This window comes from Octopus sinensis, linkage group LG1, assembly GCF_006345805.1.
Source record: "Octopus sinensis linkage group LG1, ASM634580v1, whole genome shotgun sequence".
Lineage (NCBI taxonomy): Eukaryota > Metazoa > Mollusca > Cephalopoda > Octopoda > Octopodidae > Octopus > Octopus sinensis.
In genome coordinates, this window is record NC_042997.1 from 202,958,860 (window position 1) to 202,983,186 (window position 24,327).

Consider the following 24,327-nt stretch of genomic DNA (forward strand, 5'->3'; position numbering starts at 1 on the left):
ATAGATAAAGGTGTACAATTTTATGCAATCTAACCTTGTCCATTGCTGCAATATCTAACCTCCTACTTCATTGTGATGTTAAAAACCCAAAGAATCCTTGTTTTTAGAATGCATTATTCTGTCAGGCAACAGATATTTGTATTACGAACAACCCATTATGAACAAGTTACACAACTTTAAAATGCCCCCTAAGCCAGTTTTATATATTTGCTCATCTTTAAGTGCTATACCTTTATGCTTTTTCATTCAATTTCTATATAATGCAAATTTTTTTCTGTATGGAACTTTATTTGTTCTGAAATCTTTTTATTAGGTCAGCTGCTGCAAAACTCAATGTTTCAGTCGCAAATCTTTGGTGTGATTTTGTCATCCATAACCATGATTTTACTACATCAACAGACTTTGTCATCAATGTTTTTACATATCTATTACAAATGTTTCATTGGGATGGTTACTCTATTTTTATACACTCCCCCAAAAGATTACTAAAATTTTTTTTAATCATCATTGTATGTTTGCTTTCTATGGTGGCACGGGTAGGGCAGTTCAACAGGGAACCAGTAAGCTGCAAGGCTGCATTGAGCCCTAATATAATCTTTGGCATGGTTTCTACAGCTGGATACCCTTCTTAAAATTCCAACTTGAGTTTTCACTGATAAAATCCATCTCTAATCTGTTTATAAAGATGTTGAATATGCTTGTTATTTAAGACAGTTGTGCAACAACTACAGTTTAGTATACAATTGTATTGTTATTCTGCAGTCATTGTGGAGACTGCAACACTATACTTTTGTCTCTAGTCTGTTATAGGCTAGGAATCATTTACCAAATATGTACTGTTATTCAATATAAGAGTTGTTAAAGTGTTTCTTTCTTCACCCCCCCTCTCTCTCTTTTGGTCTTTGACATATAATTCTTCTCTCAACTGAATGTTACCTATGTTTGTTACACCATTGTGTACATGTTCATATTGTAGCTCAAATGTGAATTTTCCACAGTTGCATCATATTTTTATTATAGTAATCATTGAAGAGCAGTTCTTGCTGGATAGAACATTTTAATTTATTTCATTTACATTAAGCTACATTATATATAATGTACAAATTAAAGTAACAAAATTGTATTAATTGCTTCAGTTTTTTTCTACACCACTTCAAAATACAATTTTCAATTTTCTTTTAAATTGGAAATCATTGCAAATTCTTGAAATCTCTTTTAGCCATACCATATAAACGTATGGAAACAAAATACTTTACTATATGAAATACCTATTGAAATAACTATTTTCTTATCTGGAAGAGAAAATGGATATATTACAATAAGATTTTAAAATAAATGTAGGAAAGTAATGGATTAATAAAAATATGAGTTTTTATTAATGCCTAAAACTTCAGTAAATGGTAGGATAAAAGACTATTTTTATTATAGTTGAGCCAGACCTCAAATGTTAATATTTCTTTTAGTTTTTTTCTTATAAATAAAATCATCTTTACATCATTAAAAAAATGATGAAAGCAGGAAAATATATTTTTAACTTTTGCAAAGAATATGTAGCTTTCAATTTAAGTATAGGATGTTGTTTGTTTCCAGTTAGAGTTTATGTATATAGCTAAACAAATCTCAGTTTCACTATTGATCTTTATTCACAGCTCGAGACAAAGGACAGATAAGCAGAATTAAAAAGCTGAAGAGAAGAATATCTGCAAGTTTTGGACGCTTGAGTAAGTATTGTTTCTATTGTCAAACAATATCACAATGTAAATACATTTTCTTGTACAATGAAACTAGATAATCTTACTTCTAACATTTCAACATTCTGAGGGAAGTTTCTGTGTGCTAGAGTTATCTTACATGTTCATCTCTCCTCTTTCATCATGGTAGTTTGAAGGAAAAAAAAAAAGTAATAACTGAATCAACTCCATGCACTTTGTAAATGGAACAAATGGTAGATTCATTGACGCCAAACTTGCAGCCCACAGCAGCGAAGCTTAAATCTCTACCTTTTTCTGTAGAGAATACATTTGTCTGGCACTTGGGTATTTTTTTCTGTTCACTAACCCCATGTTGATGGTTTCGAGTACATAGACCATGGATATTCATTGCGTTCTGGGTAGCTGAGCATTGTTGGTGGTTACTGGGGCATGTTTTTGTGATAAAAACAGAATCTTTGACTGATCACTAACCTGTGGTATCACAGATCAATCTGTGATAAGTGTAACCTGGTTCACAATCGAGCATACTGTTTTATTTTGGATCATGATTAATAAATTGGTTACATGTTCTATAGTGGTAAGTTCCCAGAAAGCTGTGTTTGTGATATGTTTTCAATCTCTGGTTCTGATCATCATCATGATCATTGTTGTTTAACGTCTACTTTCCATGCTGGCAAAGATTGGATGGTTTGACTGAGAACTGGTATGCCGGGAGGCTGCACAAGACTCCAATCTGATTTAGCAAGGTTTCTACAGCTTGATGCCCTCCCGCCCTAACACCAACCACTCCGAGAGTGTAGTAGGTGCTTTTTACATGCCACCAGCACTGGTATTGGCCATGCTCAAATGGTACTTTTTAACGTAACACCAGCACAGGTACCTGCCACGCTTGAACTGTACTTTTTACTTACCATTGGCATGGGTGCCAGTCACATGGCACTGGAATTGGCCATACTCAGATGGTGCTTGTTTACATGCCACCAGCACAAGTGCCAGTCAGGTGACACTGGCATTGGCCACGCTCAAATGGTACTTTTTACATGCCACCAGCATGGGTGCCAGTCAGGCCATGACTACAATCTCACTCAGTTCAACAGGTCTTCACAAGCACAGCACATCATCTGACGATTGAAGGGTGCTTTTAAACGAGCCAGTCAAGCGACACTTGATTCAGCCGATCTCACTTGGCTTGCTGGGTCTTATCAGGCACAGCATATCTTGGTCGCTTGTCATTGCCTCTGTGAGGCCCAACGTTCAAAGGTCGTGCTTCACCACCTCATCCCATGTCTTCCTAATTCTACCTCTTCCACAGGTTCCCTCCACTGTTAGGGTGTGACACTTCTTCACACAGCTGCCCTCATCCATAAGCATTAAATGACCATACTAGCACAGTCGTCTCTCTTGCATACCACATCTGATGCTTCTTATGTCCAACTGTTCTCTCAGGATGCTTACATACACTCTGTCATACATGCATACTGACATTACACATCTAGCAGAGCATACTAGCTTCATTTCTTTCAAGCCTATGCATGTCCTCAGCAGTCACAGCCCATGTTTTACTGCCGTGTAACATGGCTGTTCGCACACAGGCATCATAGAGTCTACCTTTCACTTTGCACGAAAGGCAGCAGAATTAGGAACTCTCTGAACTTTGCCCGGCCTATTCTTATTCTAACAGCTATGCTCTCAGAGCATCCACCCCTGCTGCTGACTTGGTCACCTAGGTAATAGAAGTAATCAACTACTAGTTTTTCCGCCTGGTATTCTACATATCTTATTATATTGTGTTGATGGTTGACAACTCTTTCAAAAATTATTGGGATGATCTTGTATAAAACTGAAGTCTCTTCTATTGGACATTAAAAAGAAATACTTTTGCTACTGGATAACTGATTGGCCTCTATTTTGCCACTTTTAAAATATGAAGTAGTCGTGTATTATATATTAAGATCTGTATTAATTAAGACATTACTAACTTTTAATCTATCCATTAGCATAACATCAGTGTGTATGCATTCACATAAAATTATGTCATTAACAGTTATGCAATTTACATAAATGTTTTCCATATTAATTAGCTTAGTTTTGCTCAACCTCTTTTAGAAATATTTGGGTTGTTCATAGTCAGCGTATCAACATTATTCAGGATAACTTAACAAAAAAATTTATTTAGCATTAAGTTGCTTATGTTGTAAGACCATATAAGGCTTTCCTGTTACTTGTATTTTCAGCACTTACATATTTAAAGCAACAAAGCATTTTTTTTTTTTTTTTTCCTTTTGCTTTAATTTTTAAATGGTCTATTAAAAAATAACTTACGAAAATTAGGTGAGCAAAAGCAAAAATACTAATTAATGGAAATTTAATAGTACTGTACTGTGAGGTTCCATACTTCAGCAACTACACACCTGTTCTCTATGCATCACTGATGACATTAACCTGCATCTGAAATAGATTAACAAGACCTAGTTGATTCAGAGACGGCCTTTATTTACTTTTGTACTGTGTACATCCTGAACAAATTAATGATTAGACAGCTTCTGTAGCCAACACTATATACTTAATACCCTAGATACTTTGTTTTATTGCTTATCTATTTTATCTGTGCTATCTACTCTATCTCTGTAATTAACTCTTCAGCACTATCAAGGCAAATTGCAACGTATTTGTTACACAAATGGAAACAGCTGAAATAGAATTTTATTCCCTAAAACTACAATATATTTTTCCATATTTTTCGTAAATTTCAGAAATGGTCCTTCAATAAAAGACTAAAATCTTTCTTAGTTGTTTCCTTGCATATTTGATTATTTATAATTGACTGGATTATAATCAATAGCTTTATATTACTAAACCTATGTAAGACAAGATATGTCTGTTTTAATGGTACCCTCACTTAATATAGAAACAAAGAGCTAACCTCCATGTAGTTGCTTGATTTGCTAGAAATAGTAAACAAATTACCCCCAAATCATATCCTACCTATATTAAGGAGAAGATACATTAGATGATGTTCTAGATAACCCTAAAATGATTAGATGGCCACTGTTAGAATGTCTTTGATTATAAATCTCTTCAGTCAATGTTTAGGTTGGTTAAATAACAACGGGAATATTTAACATCATCATCATCACTTAACATCCATGTTCTGTGTTGGCATGGGTTGCACTACTAGTATAGGTTAAACAAAATACATTACTTACTATAGATTGATAATTCTTGGGGCCAGAAGAGATTTTTGGATTTGGGATTTCTTTTGAATTTTGACTGATTGTATATTCCCATCTGCAAAATGTTCTAGGCAGTGTTTATTTCTCATTTACTTCTGTCCATCTTTTCCAGCTTAGAACTTTGAACAGTTTTTTTTTTAAATTTTTTTTTTATTTACTTGTTTCACTCATTAGACTGTGGCCATACTGGGGCACTGCCTTGAAAAACGAATTGACCCTAGTTCTTTGTTTTTTTCTTAAAGCCTGGTACTTATTCTTTCGGTCTCTTTTGTTGAGCCACTAAGTTATAGGCATGTAAATGCAAGACAGTTGTCAAACACACACATACACACACACACACACATACACACACACACATATACACTCACACTCACACACACACACACACACACACGATGGGCTTTTTTCAGTTTCTGTCTACCAAATCCATTCACAAGGCTTTGGTTGGCCTGAGGCTATAGTAGAAGGCACTTGCCCAAGGTACCATGCAGTGGGACTGAACCTGGAATCATGTGGTTGGGAAGCAAACTGATCACACAACTACAGGTTGTTCCAGTACCAAACTCTCTAGATGCTTCACACTCCTGTTGTAAAGTTTTCCCAACAACTTAATTTTGTGTGCTATTGATAAACATAAATACTTCATTTTTTATTGACATATTTCCGGATGGTCTTTTTTTCTTTGCCAATAAACACACACACACACACACACACACACTATATACTCATTCTTAATTTTGGCTTTTTTATTGTTCTCATTTTAATGTCCTTTGTCTGAAGTCTGTCATCACGCATCCTGTGACCTCTTCCATGACTCCCATGTGTCTCCTCCTGTCCTGTTCAGTCCATGACCATCCCAAAATATAACAATATCTGTTTCAACACACAATTTCATATCAGGTATCTTGCAAAAACAAATACATAAACATAACTTCCTTTTTCACTTTTTCCTATAACCCAGGCCTTTTTCTACAAAGAGGAGAGATATATATGTGGTTTTCCTTGTTTACTCGTTATTTGACTGTGGCCATGCTGGAGCACCGCCTTTAGTCTAGCAAATCGACCCCAGGACTTGTTCTTTGTAAGCCTAGTACTTATTCTATTGGTCTCTTTTTGCCGAACTGCTAAGTGACGGGGACATAAACACACCAGCATCGGTTGTCAAGCGATGTTGGGGAGACAAACACAGACGCACAAACTTATACATGCACATATATATATATATATATATATATATATATATATATATATATATATACGACGGACTTCTTTCAGTTTCCGTCTACCAAATCCACTCACAAGTCTTTGGTCAGCCTGAGGCTATAGTAGCAGACACTTGCCCAAGGTGCTATGCAGTGGGACTGAACCTGGAACCATGTGATTCATAAGCAAGCTACTTACCACACAGACACTCCTACACCTATAATGTTTCTACATGATGCATTAATTGTAAAGAAATGTCACCATCCTTTTCGGTGGGGAATTTTGTGATCTCGATCATTTGTATGCTATGGAAACTGGGTAACCAGCCTTATGAGTCATAGGATTTAAGACAGTAATATACTAGGGTTGATGATGATAACGAATACAAGTATATACATATTAAATTGTCAATAAATTCATAACTGTTTGTTGTATTTTTACCAACTGATTTGTGTTTGGGCAAAAGCACCCAGTATACTCTGTAAAGTGGTTGACATTAAGAAGGGCATCCAACTATAGAAAACATACAAAACAATTGGTGTCTGGTGCAGCTCTCCTGTCAAACCATCCAACCCATGCCAGCATGAAAAACGGACATTAAATGATGATGATGATAACCATATATCACCAGAAGAGCTGGTCACTCTTCAGAAACTGCAGTGTTTCCTAAATGTCCAAATTTATAACTTGGTCCCTACAAATGTAGGGACCATTCTCTTGTAACCTCAGAGAATCACTGGCATGGTCCCAAGACCAACCACCTACTGAAGTGTGATCACTACCACCACCCCTTACATTTTCTTACACTCTTCCACTTTATTCACTATTGAAGTCATTGTTTCAAACAATATCTTTGCTATTTCATTTTCTGATTTAACTTTTTACAAATGATTTTAATTTATTGAATTGAATATTTGCAAACATTTCATACTTCAATGGTCAAAAGTATGAAAGCTAATGAATTATATCTTTTAGATTTGTCAAACGTTATGAAATGATTTTACATTAGAAGCAATAATTTTATTACGTTTTCTGTAATTTCAAATTTTCTGTTTTTCTTTTCTACATTGTCACAAAAATTAATAAGATCATCATATAAGAGTCACTTAACATATTAAAAATCTAATGAAAACTTAATTAAGCAATCTAAGTTGTCTAATTTATGGTTTTACTCATTGATATTTATAATAGCTAGTTTTATATATTTCTTCATACAGTCAACTTGATTCACCTTCAAGCAGCAACAAATTAGCTTTAGGTTAAGTTTGAAAGCAATCAGAAAGGGAACAGGGTCAATGAGACATAATTAAAAATCTTCAAACTTTTGACAAATGCTTACTTTGTGATACATATGATGACCTTGTATAGTGGCTACCCAAAGCAGAAAGACTGCATTCCTAAACTTGGGTTTCTTCAATGTCCAAATTTACCTCAGTTTGCATAGATACTGATACTCTCCACAGTACATGTGCATCACATTTGGAGTACCACTAACCTCTCTGTCAAACATTTTAGAATCCACTGGCTAAGCCATCTCTTTGATAGGAAATCTTTCACATAGCTTATTGATGTACCTTTCCTTTTTTTTTTTTTTTTTTTGCTCTCTCTCTCTATTTGTACAGTTTCTTCTCTGAAGCCCATCTATTTAACTGTCCTCTCCACATCCTTGCTATGTCCTACTCTACAAATCCAGTACTAAACCTGTTTCCCAATCCTTTCTTCCCGACATGCAACCCTCAGGAGTTCCTTCCCTACTCACACTTCTCCTACAAATATCACCCTAGTGCAATTCAAGTGGAACATCTGTTGTATTGACATCATTAGTCTTGGAAAGGAAGAGGGTCTAACTGTCACTTCAGAATAAATTAAAAAAGAAAACAAAACAAAACAGGTAAAGAATAGTATGCTTGCAGTTAGGACTGCAGATAATGGACTGTTCTGGTGATATATAGGAAATAGTAATTACATTTTACTCTAAGCCTTTTCTTACTATATTCCTGTTGAAATGCTCTGTTATTGATCCTGTTAACTTAGCAACAAATGCAGAATTTAGAAGATTTTAATTTAGATCACATTAAAGCGAGAAGTTTGTAAATAGAAGCAGAAGTGGTCATGGGTGGGTTTGTATAAAAAGCAGCAACACCAATTTTTTTTTGGTGTGTGAAGATGAAGGAAGAATTGCAGTGTGCTCTTAGAGCAAAGGGTTTCTATTTAGGTCAAGGAGTAGATTGTGATATGCGTGTTCCATTACTCTTTTACTTGTTTCAGTCATTTGACTGTGGCCATGCTGGAGCACTGCCTTTAGTCAATCACATTGACCCCAGGACTTATTCTTTGTAAGCCTAGTACTTATTCTATTGGTTTCTTTTGCTGAACCGCTAAGTTACAGGGACATAAACACACCAGCATCGGTTGTCAAGCGATGTTGGGGGGACAAACACAGACACACAAACATATACACACACACACACACATATATATATATATATATCTATATATATATATATATATACACACACACACACACACATACATATATACAACGGGCTTCTTTCAGTTTCCGCCTAACAGATCCACTCACAAGCTTTGGTTGGCCCGAGGCTATAGTAGAAGACACTTACCCAAGGTGCCATGTAGTGGAACTGAACCCGGAACCATGTAGTTCGTAAGCAAGCTACTTACCACACAGCCACTCCTACACCTATGTAATTTCTAGTTGTAAAACAATTAGTGATGGGCTTGCAGTGACTAGAGTGTTACATTTTATGTTCACTCTGTTGCAATGTACAATAATGAACTTGACAGAGAAGTTGACAGGCAAGGAAATAAAGAAAGTGATTACAAGATGGATGGATGGATGTGCCGGAAGGTCATGTAATGTAACTGATTATTTACTGTGAAAAATAAATGAGGAGTTTGTCATCATGGCAAAAATTAGGATGAGTTGGTTAATACTAGAAGATGTATGACTTTGCAGAAAGGACGACCACAGTGAATTCAGTGAAATATGCTACTGTGTAAAGGTACCAAATTCAGTTAAAATCTTCATATTCCATACAAATGTTTGCTCTTATAACCTGACTATCACATAGTATGTATTCACATAATTTCACATAAACTATGAATCTTAAAGGCTGATTTTCTTTTCCAAAGATATAAATATGCTTTACGCCATATTAATAGTAAAATACTTAGATGATGGAGCTTATTACAAAATTAAACATTTGAACTAAAATATAGCCAGGTATGACTGTGTAGTTAAAAGGCTTGATTCCCAACCACATGGACTCAGGTTCAGTCCTGCTGTGCAGCATCTTGGGAAAGTGTCTTCTACTATAGCCCCCAGGATGACCAAAGCCTTTTGAGTGGATTTGGTGGATGGAAAATGAAAGAAGTTCATTACATGTATGTGTGCCCTTGTCTTGGCATCATGTAATGGTTGTAAATGAGCATCATTGTTATACAAGCAATGTTGTTTGTTTCTAGTCTTCTATGGATTACCTTGCTTGGAAACAGGTGATGGTTAGTTACAGAAGTGACATCCAGCCATAGAAAATCTGCCTCAACAAATTCTGTCTGACCCATGCCAGCATAGAAAAGTGGATGTTAAATAGTAATAATGGTTATGATGGTGGCTTCATTGACAAGTTTTTATTGACAACACTTTACAACCACTTGCTTACATTGAACTCTGCCTGCTCTTTGTGTCTTCTTCCATTTCTACTTAGTTTTTGGTGTTCTTAACTTGACAGACTCTAAAGCTCCCTGTCCCATCACCTTTTCCATCCAACCCTCTTGTCACCCTCACTACTCTCCCAGAGATCTCTTTACTCCTAGAAAAATATCTCTCTTCCTGCTTTTCTTTTTTTTTTGTTTTGTAAACTTCATTCACTAAACTACATTGAAACTAATTAATCATAACTAAATAAATGAAATAAGCACCTATTTCTCAGCTTAGTGGGGACTGAAAATACTCTCGTCGGAAGCTTTTACATATTTGCTTGATATGCTGGAAATAGCCTTCTATTCCCTATTTATTGAATCACTTTATCCTATCTTTAAAAAAAAGTAAGGCATGCTGGATGATGCAGTTTGAGACGAACTATCTGTAACGATAGAGATGGTCATGATTGGAATGTCTGTTCATTCACATTTGACCTTGGGCTAAAACAGCTACAACTTCTAATTTTTCTTAATATAAATTTGAGTGATGCTTCTCTGTCCGTTATGCTTTTATGTTTAACTTCTCCTAGGCTGTTGGTGCAAGGACAATGAAACTCAAGCCAGCAACTCCCCTAATCCCAGGGAATGTCCTAAGAGGGGTGTCTATTTTTTTAAGGGCTGCCTAATTGGGGTCCTAATGACCCCACTATTTTTACTGCATTTTAAACTAAATACATGGCATTGGCGACCAAGTTGGAGCAATGACAATAAATTTCATACCATGAACTCCCAGGGAGTATCGTAAGGAGGTTCAGTTTCTGGAGGGTCGCTTAAATAGGTCTCCACTGAGCCCCCTATTTTTACTGCATTTACCTCACTCCTACGCTTATTGATTAAACTATGATCAGCATCAGTGCTTAGCACATTTGCAGAAATAAGCTTCATTACACAAAGGCAGAGGGCCACAAAGCAGCCTGATAAAGGTGCCCTCTGCAGGAGCTAGCCTGAATGCCATCCGAAGGACAGCTTCAAGGCTAGTAAAAATAAAATAAGTTGTTTTAGTCATTAAGAGCAGACATTAGCATTTTTATCAAATGTTATGATAATTCTCTTTCTCAATTATTCGTCAGATAATTTTCTTTCTCAAATTATTTTTCGACTGTCAGGTTAAATTACCGAGGTCACATGTAAATATACACAGCTGTGAAATTAGGTTGCCTGTTTCTGTTCTCATTTTATATGACTTTGTACATCTTACTAGTCTTTAAATTGTAACTTTTGCAAAGGATGTGAAAAGTATTTAAAAAGATAAATTAATGATTGATCAATGATATTTGAAATTATTCCCCTACTCTGCACTGAGGTAAGGCTATAACTAAATACTTAAAGAAAAAAAATAATATACTAAATTATTTGTAAATATTTTAAAATCTGGTTTGCCTTTACTGTTAATAGTGTCATTTTGTAATTAATTCGATGCCATCATAATTTAATGTCCACTTGTCAATGTTTGCATTGGATCAGATGGAATCTGTTGAGACAGATTTTCTTTGACCTGACACTCTCCCTATTGCCCACCCTCACCTGTTTCCAAACAAGGTAATATTTCCTTGCATGTTTTTTGCAGAGGACTGGAATCAAGGTAGTGCATGATATTAAAGCAAGACATACACAAACACGAACACACATGATGGGTTTCTTTCAGTTTCTGCCTACCAAATCCACCCACAAGGCTTTGGTCAGCCTGGGGCTATAGTAGAAGACACTTGCCCAATGTGCTATACAGTAAGACTGAACCAGAACTGTATGGTTAAGAAACAGGCTTTTTACCACACAGCCACAAGAATTGATAAATGTAATAGGATTTAGGTTTTAGTGAAGTAAGATGATAATTGTAGTTAGTTTTTCACTTACCCTATTATTTCTCCTGAGTTATGTCACATCTCGTTTCTTGTACTTACGTAGAAATTTAATACTATTCACACTATTCTACATCTAAAGAATAATTTCAAAAAGAATTCATTCATCTTGCCAAATTAATTTGTTTTCTGGAAGAGTTCAATAAATTCAAATTACTTTTGTATTAAAAAAAACCCCAGTTCTTTAAATATTGTAATTAATTTTTTTTCACTTCTTAAGATTCTGTGGTAGATAAAGCTCATTTGATTTCAAAAGTCAATTAAAATGTAAATCTTCAGAATTCTCATTAGAGATTTGAATTTTTTCGTGATAATGATGGTGGGATTTGTGCAGGGTATAAAATAGAAAGATTTTTTGCTAAAACGCACGCACATACACACTGTAGATAAATAACCTGGTATATAGATATACACAACACACTAATTTAAGAATTAATACAAAATTGCATTCAGCTGTAAATTGACCATCTAAGTTCAGTAGCTGAAATAATTATATTCCTTAATTAATTATATTTCTTTTTTATTTTATTTTCAGCTATTAGTAAAGAAGAAACTATTCATGAAAGTGATCATGAGGTATTTTCCTTTTTTTCTTTTTATCATTTAAAATGAACTAAAAACTGGTTATGATGTTAAAGCAATTCATACATTTTCTAAATGTATTTCCTATTAGTCAACAAACACATAAATTGAAATAAAATTTATGTAAAAATAAGAAATTAATGAGGAGCTCACCTCATTTAATCTTTTTTTTTCCTTCTTTGTTTCCAGTGAGATTTAGAGTTCAACTTAGTCTATCCACTGACTTTTGCAATAATCACATAGAATGTATTACACTAGTTTATATAGTTATGAATACACATAAAGAGACTGTTTTTTTGTATTTATTTAAATACAAATCTATATTAAATAGCAAAAACAATAGAAATAGTACTACTGTTACTCATTTAATTCTTGCTGTCATTAATATTCTCTAAAAATTAATACAAGTAAATTCTTCGGTTTTTCTTATATGCTGAGGAGAAGCTGATGATAATCTTTGTAATTCCAGTATCTGTTCCAGAATTTTTTCTAGTAACAGCTAAAATTTTTTCTCCTCACCAAAGTAATATGTTCTTTGTGTTCTCTAGATGAGATGTTGATAAAAAAAAAAGAGCCTAACATATAGGTGGTACTTTCCTCAAAATACAGAGCTATTTTTAATTTTTTAAAATTTATCTCTCATAAGTATATTATTGATTAAATGACTAAACTGTAGTTTCAATGTGGTTAAGTAAATATTGCTGTTTTTGCAAGCAGTTTGGTAATAAGCGGCAGACTAATTGATGTTGAATCTTCTCTTCTGATTGGTTCAGCAATGGCCATTGACAGTCAATGTGTATATTCTAGTTATTAACCTCAGTGTCAGCCATAAACATTCTGATGGGTATTCTCCATGGAAATGATGGTGTCTTCCTTGAAATGGTTTTACGTTTTCATTATTTTTTCTTTGAAGAATGGATGCAACAAGATATCATATGAGTAACTTTTTCTGGTTTTCCAGGTCTTTGTGTATGATGTTCTCAAAATTTCAGGTTCATGGAACTTTGTCTTATTTTCAGCATTCTTTGCCATTTAGTTTATAATATTTTCATTGAGTCACACTTTCAGCCTAACTGTTGGAATTGTAGTAAATCACAGCTGTTTTTGGTGGTTTTCTTTCTTCTTTTCTCGTCATCCTCTTTTCAGTGTGAGTATAAGAGTATCTCATTTGAGGGTCAAAAGATGGATTAATTCTCATCCAAACTCACTGAATTAGAAATATAAGCCCTATTTTGTTATTTCTTTTGATGATTTTCTGCTTTTACACAGTATTTTTAAAATAAATTTGGTCAAATCTTGGATTTTGTTAAAACTGAAAAATATCTTATTTAACTCCTGACTTAAATTTTGAATAATCATATATCAGGGCACTTTTTGAAAAGAAGCATAATGGCTAGGTTGCGATATAGAAGCTGTTAACTGTTATCCAGCTTATGTCATTCACTATGTTAATGAGCATTTATATATTTTATGGCATTATTCTCATTAATGTTAACTCCCACTCGGCTTAACATAATTTTTAAACTGCAGATACAGTGACCAAATTTTCTCTTTTTATATTCCAAAATGCTGAAACACTTATTGTCCATTCATTTGTTCATTATTTTAACGTCCAGTTTCCCATGTTAGCAAGGGCTAGGTGGGAAGTTATTTGAAGCAGGAATTTGCAGCCAGATACTCTTTGTCATCAAGCCTTACCTGTCATTTAAGTAAGGGGCTTTTTCTTGTGTCAGTTGTCTTCAAAAGTGCAGAGCCACTGATCATAACGTCAGTGAGAATCTCAATTTCATCATCATCCCACTTGGGAATGATCAGGCATAGAATATCAACATCCATGCACATTTATGTGTGCATGCACCCACTTACCCACATGCTCACACACACATACACATACATAAGCTTTGTGTAGCCTTTACTAACCAAATTCACTCAGAAGGTTTTTGTTAGCCTGGGGCTAAAGTACCATGCAGTGGGACTGAGCCAGAAACCAGTGGTTGTGAAATGAGCTTAACCATTGAGCCATAAACTATTGCAGTTACTCACATCACTTAATATGAATATTTAAATATAACCTATTGTTTAATTCTATTTAACCTTGTTCTAAAATAATTTGGCAATGTGTTCATGACCCCTTGAGAGAAAGTATAGGTCTGGCAACTGAATGACCAGGATTTCAATTTTGTTGGGTTTTCATTTACCTTTGATGCAATTTGAACCATGATATTGACTTTATGCAAGAGCCAATATATAGAAATCTGTCAATACCTAGAATATATGACAATAAATATTTGAGAAAATTTATGTAAGTTATCATTGGAGCATATGAATTAATCTATCCTGTACAAGGATATACATTTAGCTCTGATGTTCTATAGCATTTAGAAAGAACGTGTGTGTGACATCTGAAGGATTGCCTTTTCAACCGACTTAGTTTTCATTTAGCTTTGATATTGATATATATTCTCTGTGGTTTCATAAATTTTCTCAAATACTTATGGCCAACTTTATAACTAAAGATGATTTCTTCTTGATATTGACTGGTATTGTATACTCTTACTTGGATAGTATGTGTGTTTCTGAGACCTTAATAGGCTGGGACTGTCAATCTGGCAATCCTCAGACTCACTTGTTCTCTCCAGGTGTTATAGCCATAAAATGTTTTTTAGCAGTTAATGATGATGATGATACTTATACTGCTATACTGGCCATTAGGGATGGAAACTACCCTGCATTACCAGATTAGTTGAAGGTGTGGCTGCTATGACATCTCAGTAACTATCCTTGATGGATCTGTAGACTGCCTTGCCTTTATGTCTTTAATTGCCAAACTAACCATTGTTGGTTCCACTGTATTTTCACTGGCCTACTCATATTCTTCAGTCAGCAATCTCTTACAGTGACACTTTCATGATATTATTTTTCTTTACATTTCTACTAAGGACAAGTGCACTAGTATTATTTCAGTAACACATCTCTCCATTGGAATGCAATACAGAAAGCTGTTTTGTCCTATATCCTTACAGTGCTAAACATTGACAGATGATCTCTACTCTCTGCTTCATTTTTGGCTAAAACACCAGACATCTTGTTTTCTCTCTGTGTACTATATATTTCCCTCATATATGTTATATATATATATATATACACACAGGCAAACCTCAACTTAAGCCATTTCAATTTAAGTTTGTTTTCAATTATACGTTGGTTTTAAAAAATAATAGATGGCAAAATAAAAATCAAGTTAAGTAAAATGACTTAAACTTTACATCTGTCCGCCACAAATATTGGGATTATAAAATCACTAGAAAACCATTAAAAGTACATAAAATCATGTTACTGTACAATAAATAAGAATAAAAGCATATGAAATCATATTAAAATATGTATAGTAAATGTTAAGATACACACCATAAAGTGGTGTAGCTTAGTGAACAAAATCATGAAATCAGCTGTGTTGTCTTATTTATTAGTCTTTTAGAGTTCATATTCCACTGTAGTTCCAATATCTACCGTTAGGCACTGTTGTTACTTGTAATTCCCACAATTGTTTTGAATTCAGATTTGTTTACATCTGTTTATCGGCTGCTTTCTCATTCTCATTCATTTGTGACCTTATTTTTTGCTCTCATGACTCCTAAGAAAATTCATAGTGAAAGTGCTAAGTGTCATGCTATAACACTGGAAGATAAACTGGCTATGATAAAACACCGTGAAAAAGGTGAAAAAGTAGTAGCAATTGCACAATCTTTTGGGATGAATTGGACAACTGTATCGACGATTGCACATAATAAGGACACAATTTTAGCATATATCAAATGTGAAGAACACTGTCATCAATAAGAAAATAGGCAAAATCTTTGAAGAAATGGAAAATTTGAACCATGATATTGACTTTATGCAAGAGCCAATATATAGAAATCTGTCAATACCTAGAATATATGACAATAAATATTTGAGAAAATTTATGTAAGTTATCATTGGAGCATATGAATTAATCTATCCTGTACAAGGATATACATTTGGATTGTTAAGTTGAATCGTCAGCATGCTACTATTATAGAAATCATTCAAGAGAAAGTGTTGTCTTTGTTTGAGGACCTGAAGAAAAAATATCCAGATGAGAAAGATGTAGAGTTCAAAGCAAGTCAAAGATGGTTCATGAGATTTAAGGAGCAAAGAAGTTATCACTCCATTAAGAAGCAAGGTGAAAGTGCATCAGCTGACAAACAAGCAGTAGTGGAATTTCCTAATGCATTAAAGAAAATCATTGAAGAAAACGGGTTTCCTCCCAAACAGATTTTTAACGTAGATAAAACTAAATTGTAATGGAAAAAATTGCCAGAACATCCATTCATTTCCAAGAGGAGAAAACTATTCCAGGCTACAAGGTCTCAAAAGAACATGTGACTTTTATGTTGGGAGGTAATTGTGCAGGAGATTTTAAGTTAAAGCCATTGCTTGTGTATCATGCACACAACCCTTATGTCCTGAAGAACATACCCCAAGGCTAATTCAAAAGCATGGGTTACTGTTGTTGTTTTTGAAGATTGGTTCTTCAGTCATTTTTATCCCAGTGGCAGAGAAGTATTGTAAGGAGAAGGGAATTCCTTTTAAGGTTTTACTTATCTTAGATAATGCTCCTGGCCACCTGCAAAACATCATAGATTTTGACCCCAATGTTACCATCGTATACCTCCCTCTGAACACCACATCTCTTCTGCAGCCAATGGATTAAAGAATAATTGCTATCTTCAAGTGTTACTATATGAATCGTATGCTGTGGCAAGCAATAGCTGCAACTGATCTTGATGAGTCCATCACACTTCATGATTTTTGGAAGAGATACGATATCTACAAGGGGCTGTACAGAGTATAGCAGCAGCATGGAATGATGTACAGAGCACGGCTATGAATGGTATATGGAAGAAGCTTTGCCTGCAATTTGCGAATAATTTTAAGGGGTTTGATAATGTTGCCATCAACAAAACGTTGGTGACTATGAGCAAAGAACTGGAAATGGATTTGGAGGAGGAGGATTTCACAGATTTATTTGAAAAAGACAAGCAGCCCCTGATGAACAAGAATTTGAAAGAGCTTCATGAGCAGCAAGATAAAGAAGAAGAGGAAGTCAAACCTGAGCCACATCACTTCACCATTAAGGAAATGTAGCAAGCATTTGCATATATTGAAAAAAAGTCTTTCTATGTTTGAGGATATGGATCCAAATGCTCAGTACTTTCCAAGATTATGGGGGTTTGTAATAAAGCTTTTGCTCCTTATAATGTAATCCTTGAGGAAAAGAAGACAGTTCAAAGAACTTTAAACTGGTTTTTTAAGCGCATTGAACAAAAAGAACAGCCAGAATCAGTTATTGATGTTAACAATTCTCAGCCATCTACATCCGCAATGTAAACCACTAAATTGTATGTATGTATTGGCAAATTTAAAATTATTAAATTTTTTTTTTACTATTGCAAAATAATAATAATTACTGAATTTGTTTTTTAAGCTTAAAAAAGGTTTTTATTTTACCATATATTATTGCAAACCACATTCATAAATACAGCGTCCGTGATGTACGATAAACACTGCCAAAGTATATTCGTAAATTTAGATTTTTTTTTTTTTACTATACTGTATTAAAAAATAAAAATTATTTGTTTGTGAGCTTAAAATAGGTTTTTATTCACCATCTATTATTGAAAATGCATTCATAAATAAAGTACAGAACTGGGAATGGTTATTATTGGTTTAGCCTAGAGACAAATAAATTCAGCCTAGGCAAGCCTTGAGACAATTTAATTTGACTTAAGTTGTGTCTCTTGGAACCTCGGTTTTCAAACAACTCTGATCATGAATAAATCGTACTTTATCTCTTGTCTTTCTCATATTCATTTAATACCTTGGTTACGAGTGCCTCTGATCACGAATAAATCATGCTTTATATCTATTTATCTATAAATACATACATATATACAAAGCACGATTTATTCGAGATCAGAGTTGTTAAAAAACTGAGGTACTACTGTATATGCCTGGATATATGTGTGTTTAAGTATGAGCATATATATACAAATGCACACTTGTGAGAGGGAAAATATTCAAATCATTAAACTTTATGTATTTTTTATAAGTTGATGCTTCTCTTGATTAACAAAGAGTAGCTTTGGCTTATCTTATGCATGTATGTGTGTGTATGTGCATGCATGTATCTTAAGCAGCTCTAAGCAGTTCATAAGCACTTTGCTCTTGTTTTATAGTATTAAGTAGAGAATAGAAATTTCTCTGTAAATATGGTGTCATTTTGAATTAACAATCCCAGTTTTGTCAATGATGCCATATTGAATCAGTTGTCCTGCTCAAGGCCACAAAAAATATACTGGTAGTGGGGTTGAACTCTGAGTCTGAAAAGTTGATACTCAGTACTGCATGCACTTGGTTATGTCTGCACTGTGTAATTGTTTGTTTGTTTGTGTGTTACACAGAAAGCTAATTAAGTGATAAGGTTTGAAATAACTTAATGCCAGATTTCAAGATATGGTCCAAAGTAATCTATTGTGCTTATGTGGGTTAGTTATAATGTGTGTGTGTGTGGGCATCAAGTTGAGTCTGTTCAAATTGATTCAATCTTATTCATCTGTATATTACAGTGAGTAGGAAGGAAACTATTTATAAATAGTGTAGTACAAATTCCATATCATTGTGCATGATCTCCATCTCCTGGTGAATGCCCGTGGTTGAGGATTAATGCAAAAGTTGGAACATTCCATTTATAATCAGATATAAATGGCAGTAAGTTGAGGTTGAACACTCCCAAATGATCTGATTACCCATTCCAGGTAATTTAACCCGTTTGTTAGCACATTTTCTTTTTTTGAAATACACTGACTTTATTTTAATTAATTTTGAAAAGTAATGAAAAATTTAGTAAGATCTCTTTATACCATAGAACCGGGGGTGGTCTCGGGTGCATTGATATCAAAAGGGTAAAAGGGTTAAATAATTTGAAGCTGTGTATTATCTGTATTAACTCTCCATTATACATTAAATCATACAAAAATCCTCATACCTATCACTTGTGAGTATGGCTTGGTAGCATGTACTATGCTTATGCTAATTGTTATTGGCAGTCACCAGCTGCCCATAAACACCCCCTCAGTCCTCTTACACTTGGTTCAGAAGGACATCTTGGATGTGACTGCTAGGAGGAAAGAAAGAAAGAAATCTTATCCAGCACATGACTGGTATTCATGTTGCTGTAGTCTCCTCATCTAAAAATGAAATGAAGTGTTTTGATCTAGAATGCAATGCACCACCCAGTCTAGAAATTGAACCCATAACCCTCTGCTTATGAGCCAACACTCTCACCACTCCATATATTTTATACATACATCATCATTGTCATTTAACATCTGTTGTCCATGCTGGCATGGGTTGGATAGTTTGACGAGGGCTGGTAAACTGAGGAGCTGCACCTAACTCCAGTCTGATTTTGGCATGGTTTCTACAGCTGGATGCTCTTCCTATTGCCAACCACTCTGAGAGTGCAATAGGTGCTTTTACATGCCAGTTACATGACACCAGTATCTTCCACAACTACAATTTCACTTGGCTTGATGAGTCTTCTCAAGCATGGCATATTGCCAATGGTCTCAGTCATTTGTCATTGCCTCCTTGAGGCCCAATGCTCAAAAGATGCTTTTTATGTGCTACCAGCATGGATGCTAGTTATGCAATACCGGCATTGGCCACATTGCCTCCAAGAGGCCCAATGCTTGAAAGGTGCTTTTTATGTGCCACCAGCAAAGTTGCCACTTACATCACACCAGCATCAGCCACGACTACGATTTCACTTGGCTTGATGGGTCTTATCACGATCATCATCTAGCGTCTGTTTCCCATGCTGTCATAGGCTAGATGATTTGACAGAGCCAGTAAGGCTATACTTTTGTGGAGTGCAAATTTATTGTTCTTAAACAAGAATATTATTGACAGTGGCTTTGAAGTCTCAGTCAGTTTAGCCATTGTCTGATGGCTTAACTGACTGAAACTACAATATCACTGTCAATAATATTCTTGTTTAAGAACAATAAATACACACACACACACGCATGCACACACACTTTATACAAACAAATGGGATAGGAGTAAATTATAAATGCATATTTACTATATGCAGACAAACATATATATATACTTAGAATTTATTCATATTCTATTCATTAAGTCAAGATGGCATATGTTGGTATGTTAAACATTGTGGAAATAAACTGTGCTTACTAAATTGCTGGGTAAAAATTCTACGTGACAGCTAAAAATGGTATCAAGGCAACTGTCAGAGGAAATTGCAGTGCAAATGGTAGCACACATAACCAAGCAGGGAAGAGATGAATGTGGTGTGTTGGTTTTTTATTTTATTTTATTTTTTTTTATCTCAGCTGTTAGTTACAAGTATATGTTTTATATAAAAATTCTTGGCTATGTGTCTTGTGTGTGTTTTGTTTTGTATAACTATGTTTATATAAGGAAACTTTGATTTAACATAAAATTATGTAAGTCAGTCAAAGGCAAAAAAAAAGAAAAATAGCGAATAGGCCTAAGGGAAAGACAAAAAGGGGAAATAACCATGATGACCATGATGATTATTATTTAATTACCTAATTGAATACTAACTTTGATATATTCTGATAATTTTGATCCTTAAAATCAGATTCTAATGCAATAAAATATGACGTATATATTGTCTCAGGAATGGATTTGGCAAATATATTCCAGATAACTGGTCTTTCTAATTCCAATTTCTGTTATTAGGACATCGGTGTCTGTCTATCTATCATACTTTAGCCTCTCAACCACATGGTTCTAGGTTCATGGGCAAGTGTCTTCTACTATAGCCTTGAGCTGTCCAAAAGCCTTGTAAATGGATTTGGTAGATGGAAACTGAAAGAAGCCCTTCATATATATATATATATATATATATATAATGATGATGATGATATATATATATATATGTATATATATATATATAAATGTGTGTTTCTTTGTATTTGTCCCCTCTCATTGCTTGGCAACCAGTGTTGGTGTGTTTACATCCCCATAACTTAGCGATTCAGCACATAGAGACCAATAGAATAAGTACCAGGTTTGAAAAATAAATAAGTACTGGAGTTGATTCAAGTATAAGATAAAAGAACCATGTTACTAAATTTGTTTGAGGAGTAGGACTGAAGAGGATATTTGATAATTACTCTCTTTTACTTGTTTCAGTCATTTGACTGTGGCCATGCTGGAGCACCGCCTTTAGTCGAATAAATTGACCCCAGGACTTATTCTTTGTAAGCCTAGTACTTATTCTATTGGTCTCTTTTGCTGAGCCGCTAAGTTACGGGGATGTAAACACACCAGCATCAGTTGTCAAGCAATGTTGGGAGGGGGCAAACACAGACACACAAACATACACACACACACACACACACACACACACATATATATATATATATATATATATATATATATATATATATATATATATATATATATACACACGACGGGCTTCTTTCAGTTTCTGTCTATCAAATCCACTCACAAGGCTTTGGTTAGCCCAAGGATATAGTAGAAGACACTTGCCCAAGGTGCCATGTAGTGGGACTGAACCCGGAACCATGTGGTTGGTAAGCAAGCTACTTACCACACTGCCATTCCTGTACCTATTGTTTCTAATTTATATCCAAAGCAAGGCAATTTGAAGAGGAGGGGTTTGTTGCTACCATCAACTTCAGTATTTGACTGGTACTTTATTTTATGACCCTCCCAAAAGATGAATGGTAAAGTTGGCTTTGGTGGGATTTGATACACAAAACATACAGAGCTGAAAGAAATATCTCAAAGCATATTATTTGATGCTCTAACAATCCTTCCCTAAAGGATACCCAATAGTTATAACAATAAGAAGAACAAGAATAGAAAATATCCTATTGTTTTAAGAAACATATATTCCAGTGCAAGAATCGTACTATTGATCGATAGCTTTTCTTCAGTACAGCCTATTAGTTTTCTTTGATGTTTCCTGTGGTTGGCTTTCACCAATAGGTTTCTTCTACTGTTCAGATTCCAAACACTTTATGTGGTTACTATCACTAATTTCTTCAGAAGAAATTAATAGGTTGGTTTTTGAAAAAAAAAAAAAAAAAAAAAAATATATATATATATATATATCATCGTGACCGACCAGGCTATCAGATGTTGCTACACATCGCTTTTTCACAATGCGCTTTGCATTGTTTTAGCCTTCAAATGACGCCACCCCACTGGCTAAGCGAGCAGGCCAACAGAAGAAAGAGTGAGAGAAAGTTGTGGCGAAAGAGTACAGCACGGATCGCCACCACCTCCTGCCGGAGCCTCGTGGAGCTGTAGGTGTTTTTGCTCAATAAACACTCACAACGCCCGGTCTGGGAATTGAAACCCTGAGTCCGCTGCCCTAACCACTGGGCCATTGCGCCTACATGCGCACGCGCGCGCACACACACACACACACACACACACACACACACACATATATATATATACATACATATACTTCTTTCTATTCATGATGTCATTTAACTGTGCTTATCATTGTACCCCATCTTTCCTCTGCAGAATGTTGTGTCTGTGAATTTCTTTCCTTGCACGTTTTTTCCTGCAACTATTGACTCGCAACATTTCAAGTGAAACCGTAACTATATAGTCTTACTGAAGGGGTGGGAGGAAAGTATGGAACCAAACACTGGCTTTTTTTAAAAAGCTCTTTGGGATTTAAAAGACATTTGCATTTTTTTTATATCTGGAATCTATCATTTTATTTAAATAATGCAACTATAAATAAGTTTTAAAACTTTCTAATTTCTGTACTTATTTAAATATAACCAACTTAGGGCTATAATCTTTTATCTATGTGTTTTAATGGTCTTTTGCTAGAATTATATGTAGACTTCAAATAAATTTTAGTGAACTATAAAAGAATAGTTACTGTTTATTGGTCTCGTACAAGAATCATGTTATTTTTCTGTTTTTTTTTTAATTTCCTTTCTATAGCTATTTTTGACTGTCACATTTTTTCCCAAGGATATGTTGGAATATCAAGATTCAACTTTGCTTCTTCAACATTGAGGCTATGGGCTTGTTACTTATTTCTTAAGGCAGTTCAAATAAGCACACATCACATACACATCCACATGTACACACACACACATGCATACACACTCACACCTTGTCTCAAACTTTTATCCTCAGCATTGCAACTGTCTGGAACAATCTAAAATTTCAAGCTGAATGTGAAATACATCAATCTAGCTAATCTAGGAGGGCCTGTAAAGGCTATACTCTTACTCTTTTACTTGTTTCAGTCATTTGACTGCGGCCATGCTGGAGCACCGCCTTTAGTCGGGCAAATCGACCCCGGGACTTATTCTTTGTAAGCCTAGTACTTATTCTATCGGTCTCTCTTTTGCCGAACCGCTAAGTGACGGGGACATAGACACACCAGCATCGGTTGTCAAGCAATGCTAGGGAGACAAACACAGACACACACACATAATACATATATATATATACATATATACAACAGGCTTCTTTCAGTTTCCGTCTACCAAATCCACTCACAAGGCATTGGTTGGCCCGAGGCTATAGCAGAAGACACTTGCCCAAGATGCCACACAGTGGGACTGAACCCGGAACCATGAGGTTGGTTAGCAAGCTACTTACCACACAGCCACTCCTGCGCCTGTGCATTCTTCGTCTATCTCTTCTTCCCATAAAAGAAAATATCAACATAAATAATATTTATTACATGTTTACATACATTTTCATATAAGACTCTGTGCATTGAAAATCTCAGGATACAAATCTTTAGTTAGAAATATTTGATGGTTAAGATTGTTAGGTGTTTGTTATCATATTTCTGTTGAAATACTCAGCACCCCAGCTTTTGTGGGGGTGGGAATAATGAAGAATTTAGTAAAATAACTTTGTCATTAT

At 34.8% G+C, this 24,327-nt stretch overlaps 1 protein-coding gene across 3 annotated transcripts in view; it reads left to right on the forward strand.

Moving 5' to 3' along the window:
• LOC115210248 (cyclin-dependent kinase 14) overlaps window positions 1-24,327 on the forward strand; it is a 183,642-nt gene that overhangs the window by 107,997 nt on the left and 51,318 nt on the right. For all 3 annotated transcript variants that reach the window (XM_029778733.2, XM_029778727.2, XM_036508349.1), the window contains exons 2-3: window positions 1,650-1,721; window positions 12,266-12,306. In XM_029778733.2, the coding sequence (XP_029634593.1) occupies window positions 1,650-1,721; window positions 12,266-12,306 (113 nt within the window). The remainder of the gene's footprint in view (window positions 1-1,649; window positions 1,722-12,265; window positions 12,307-24,327) is intronic.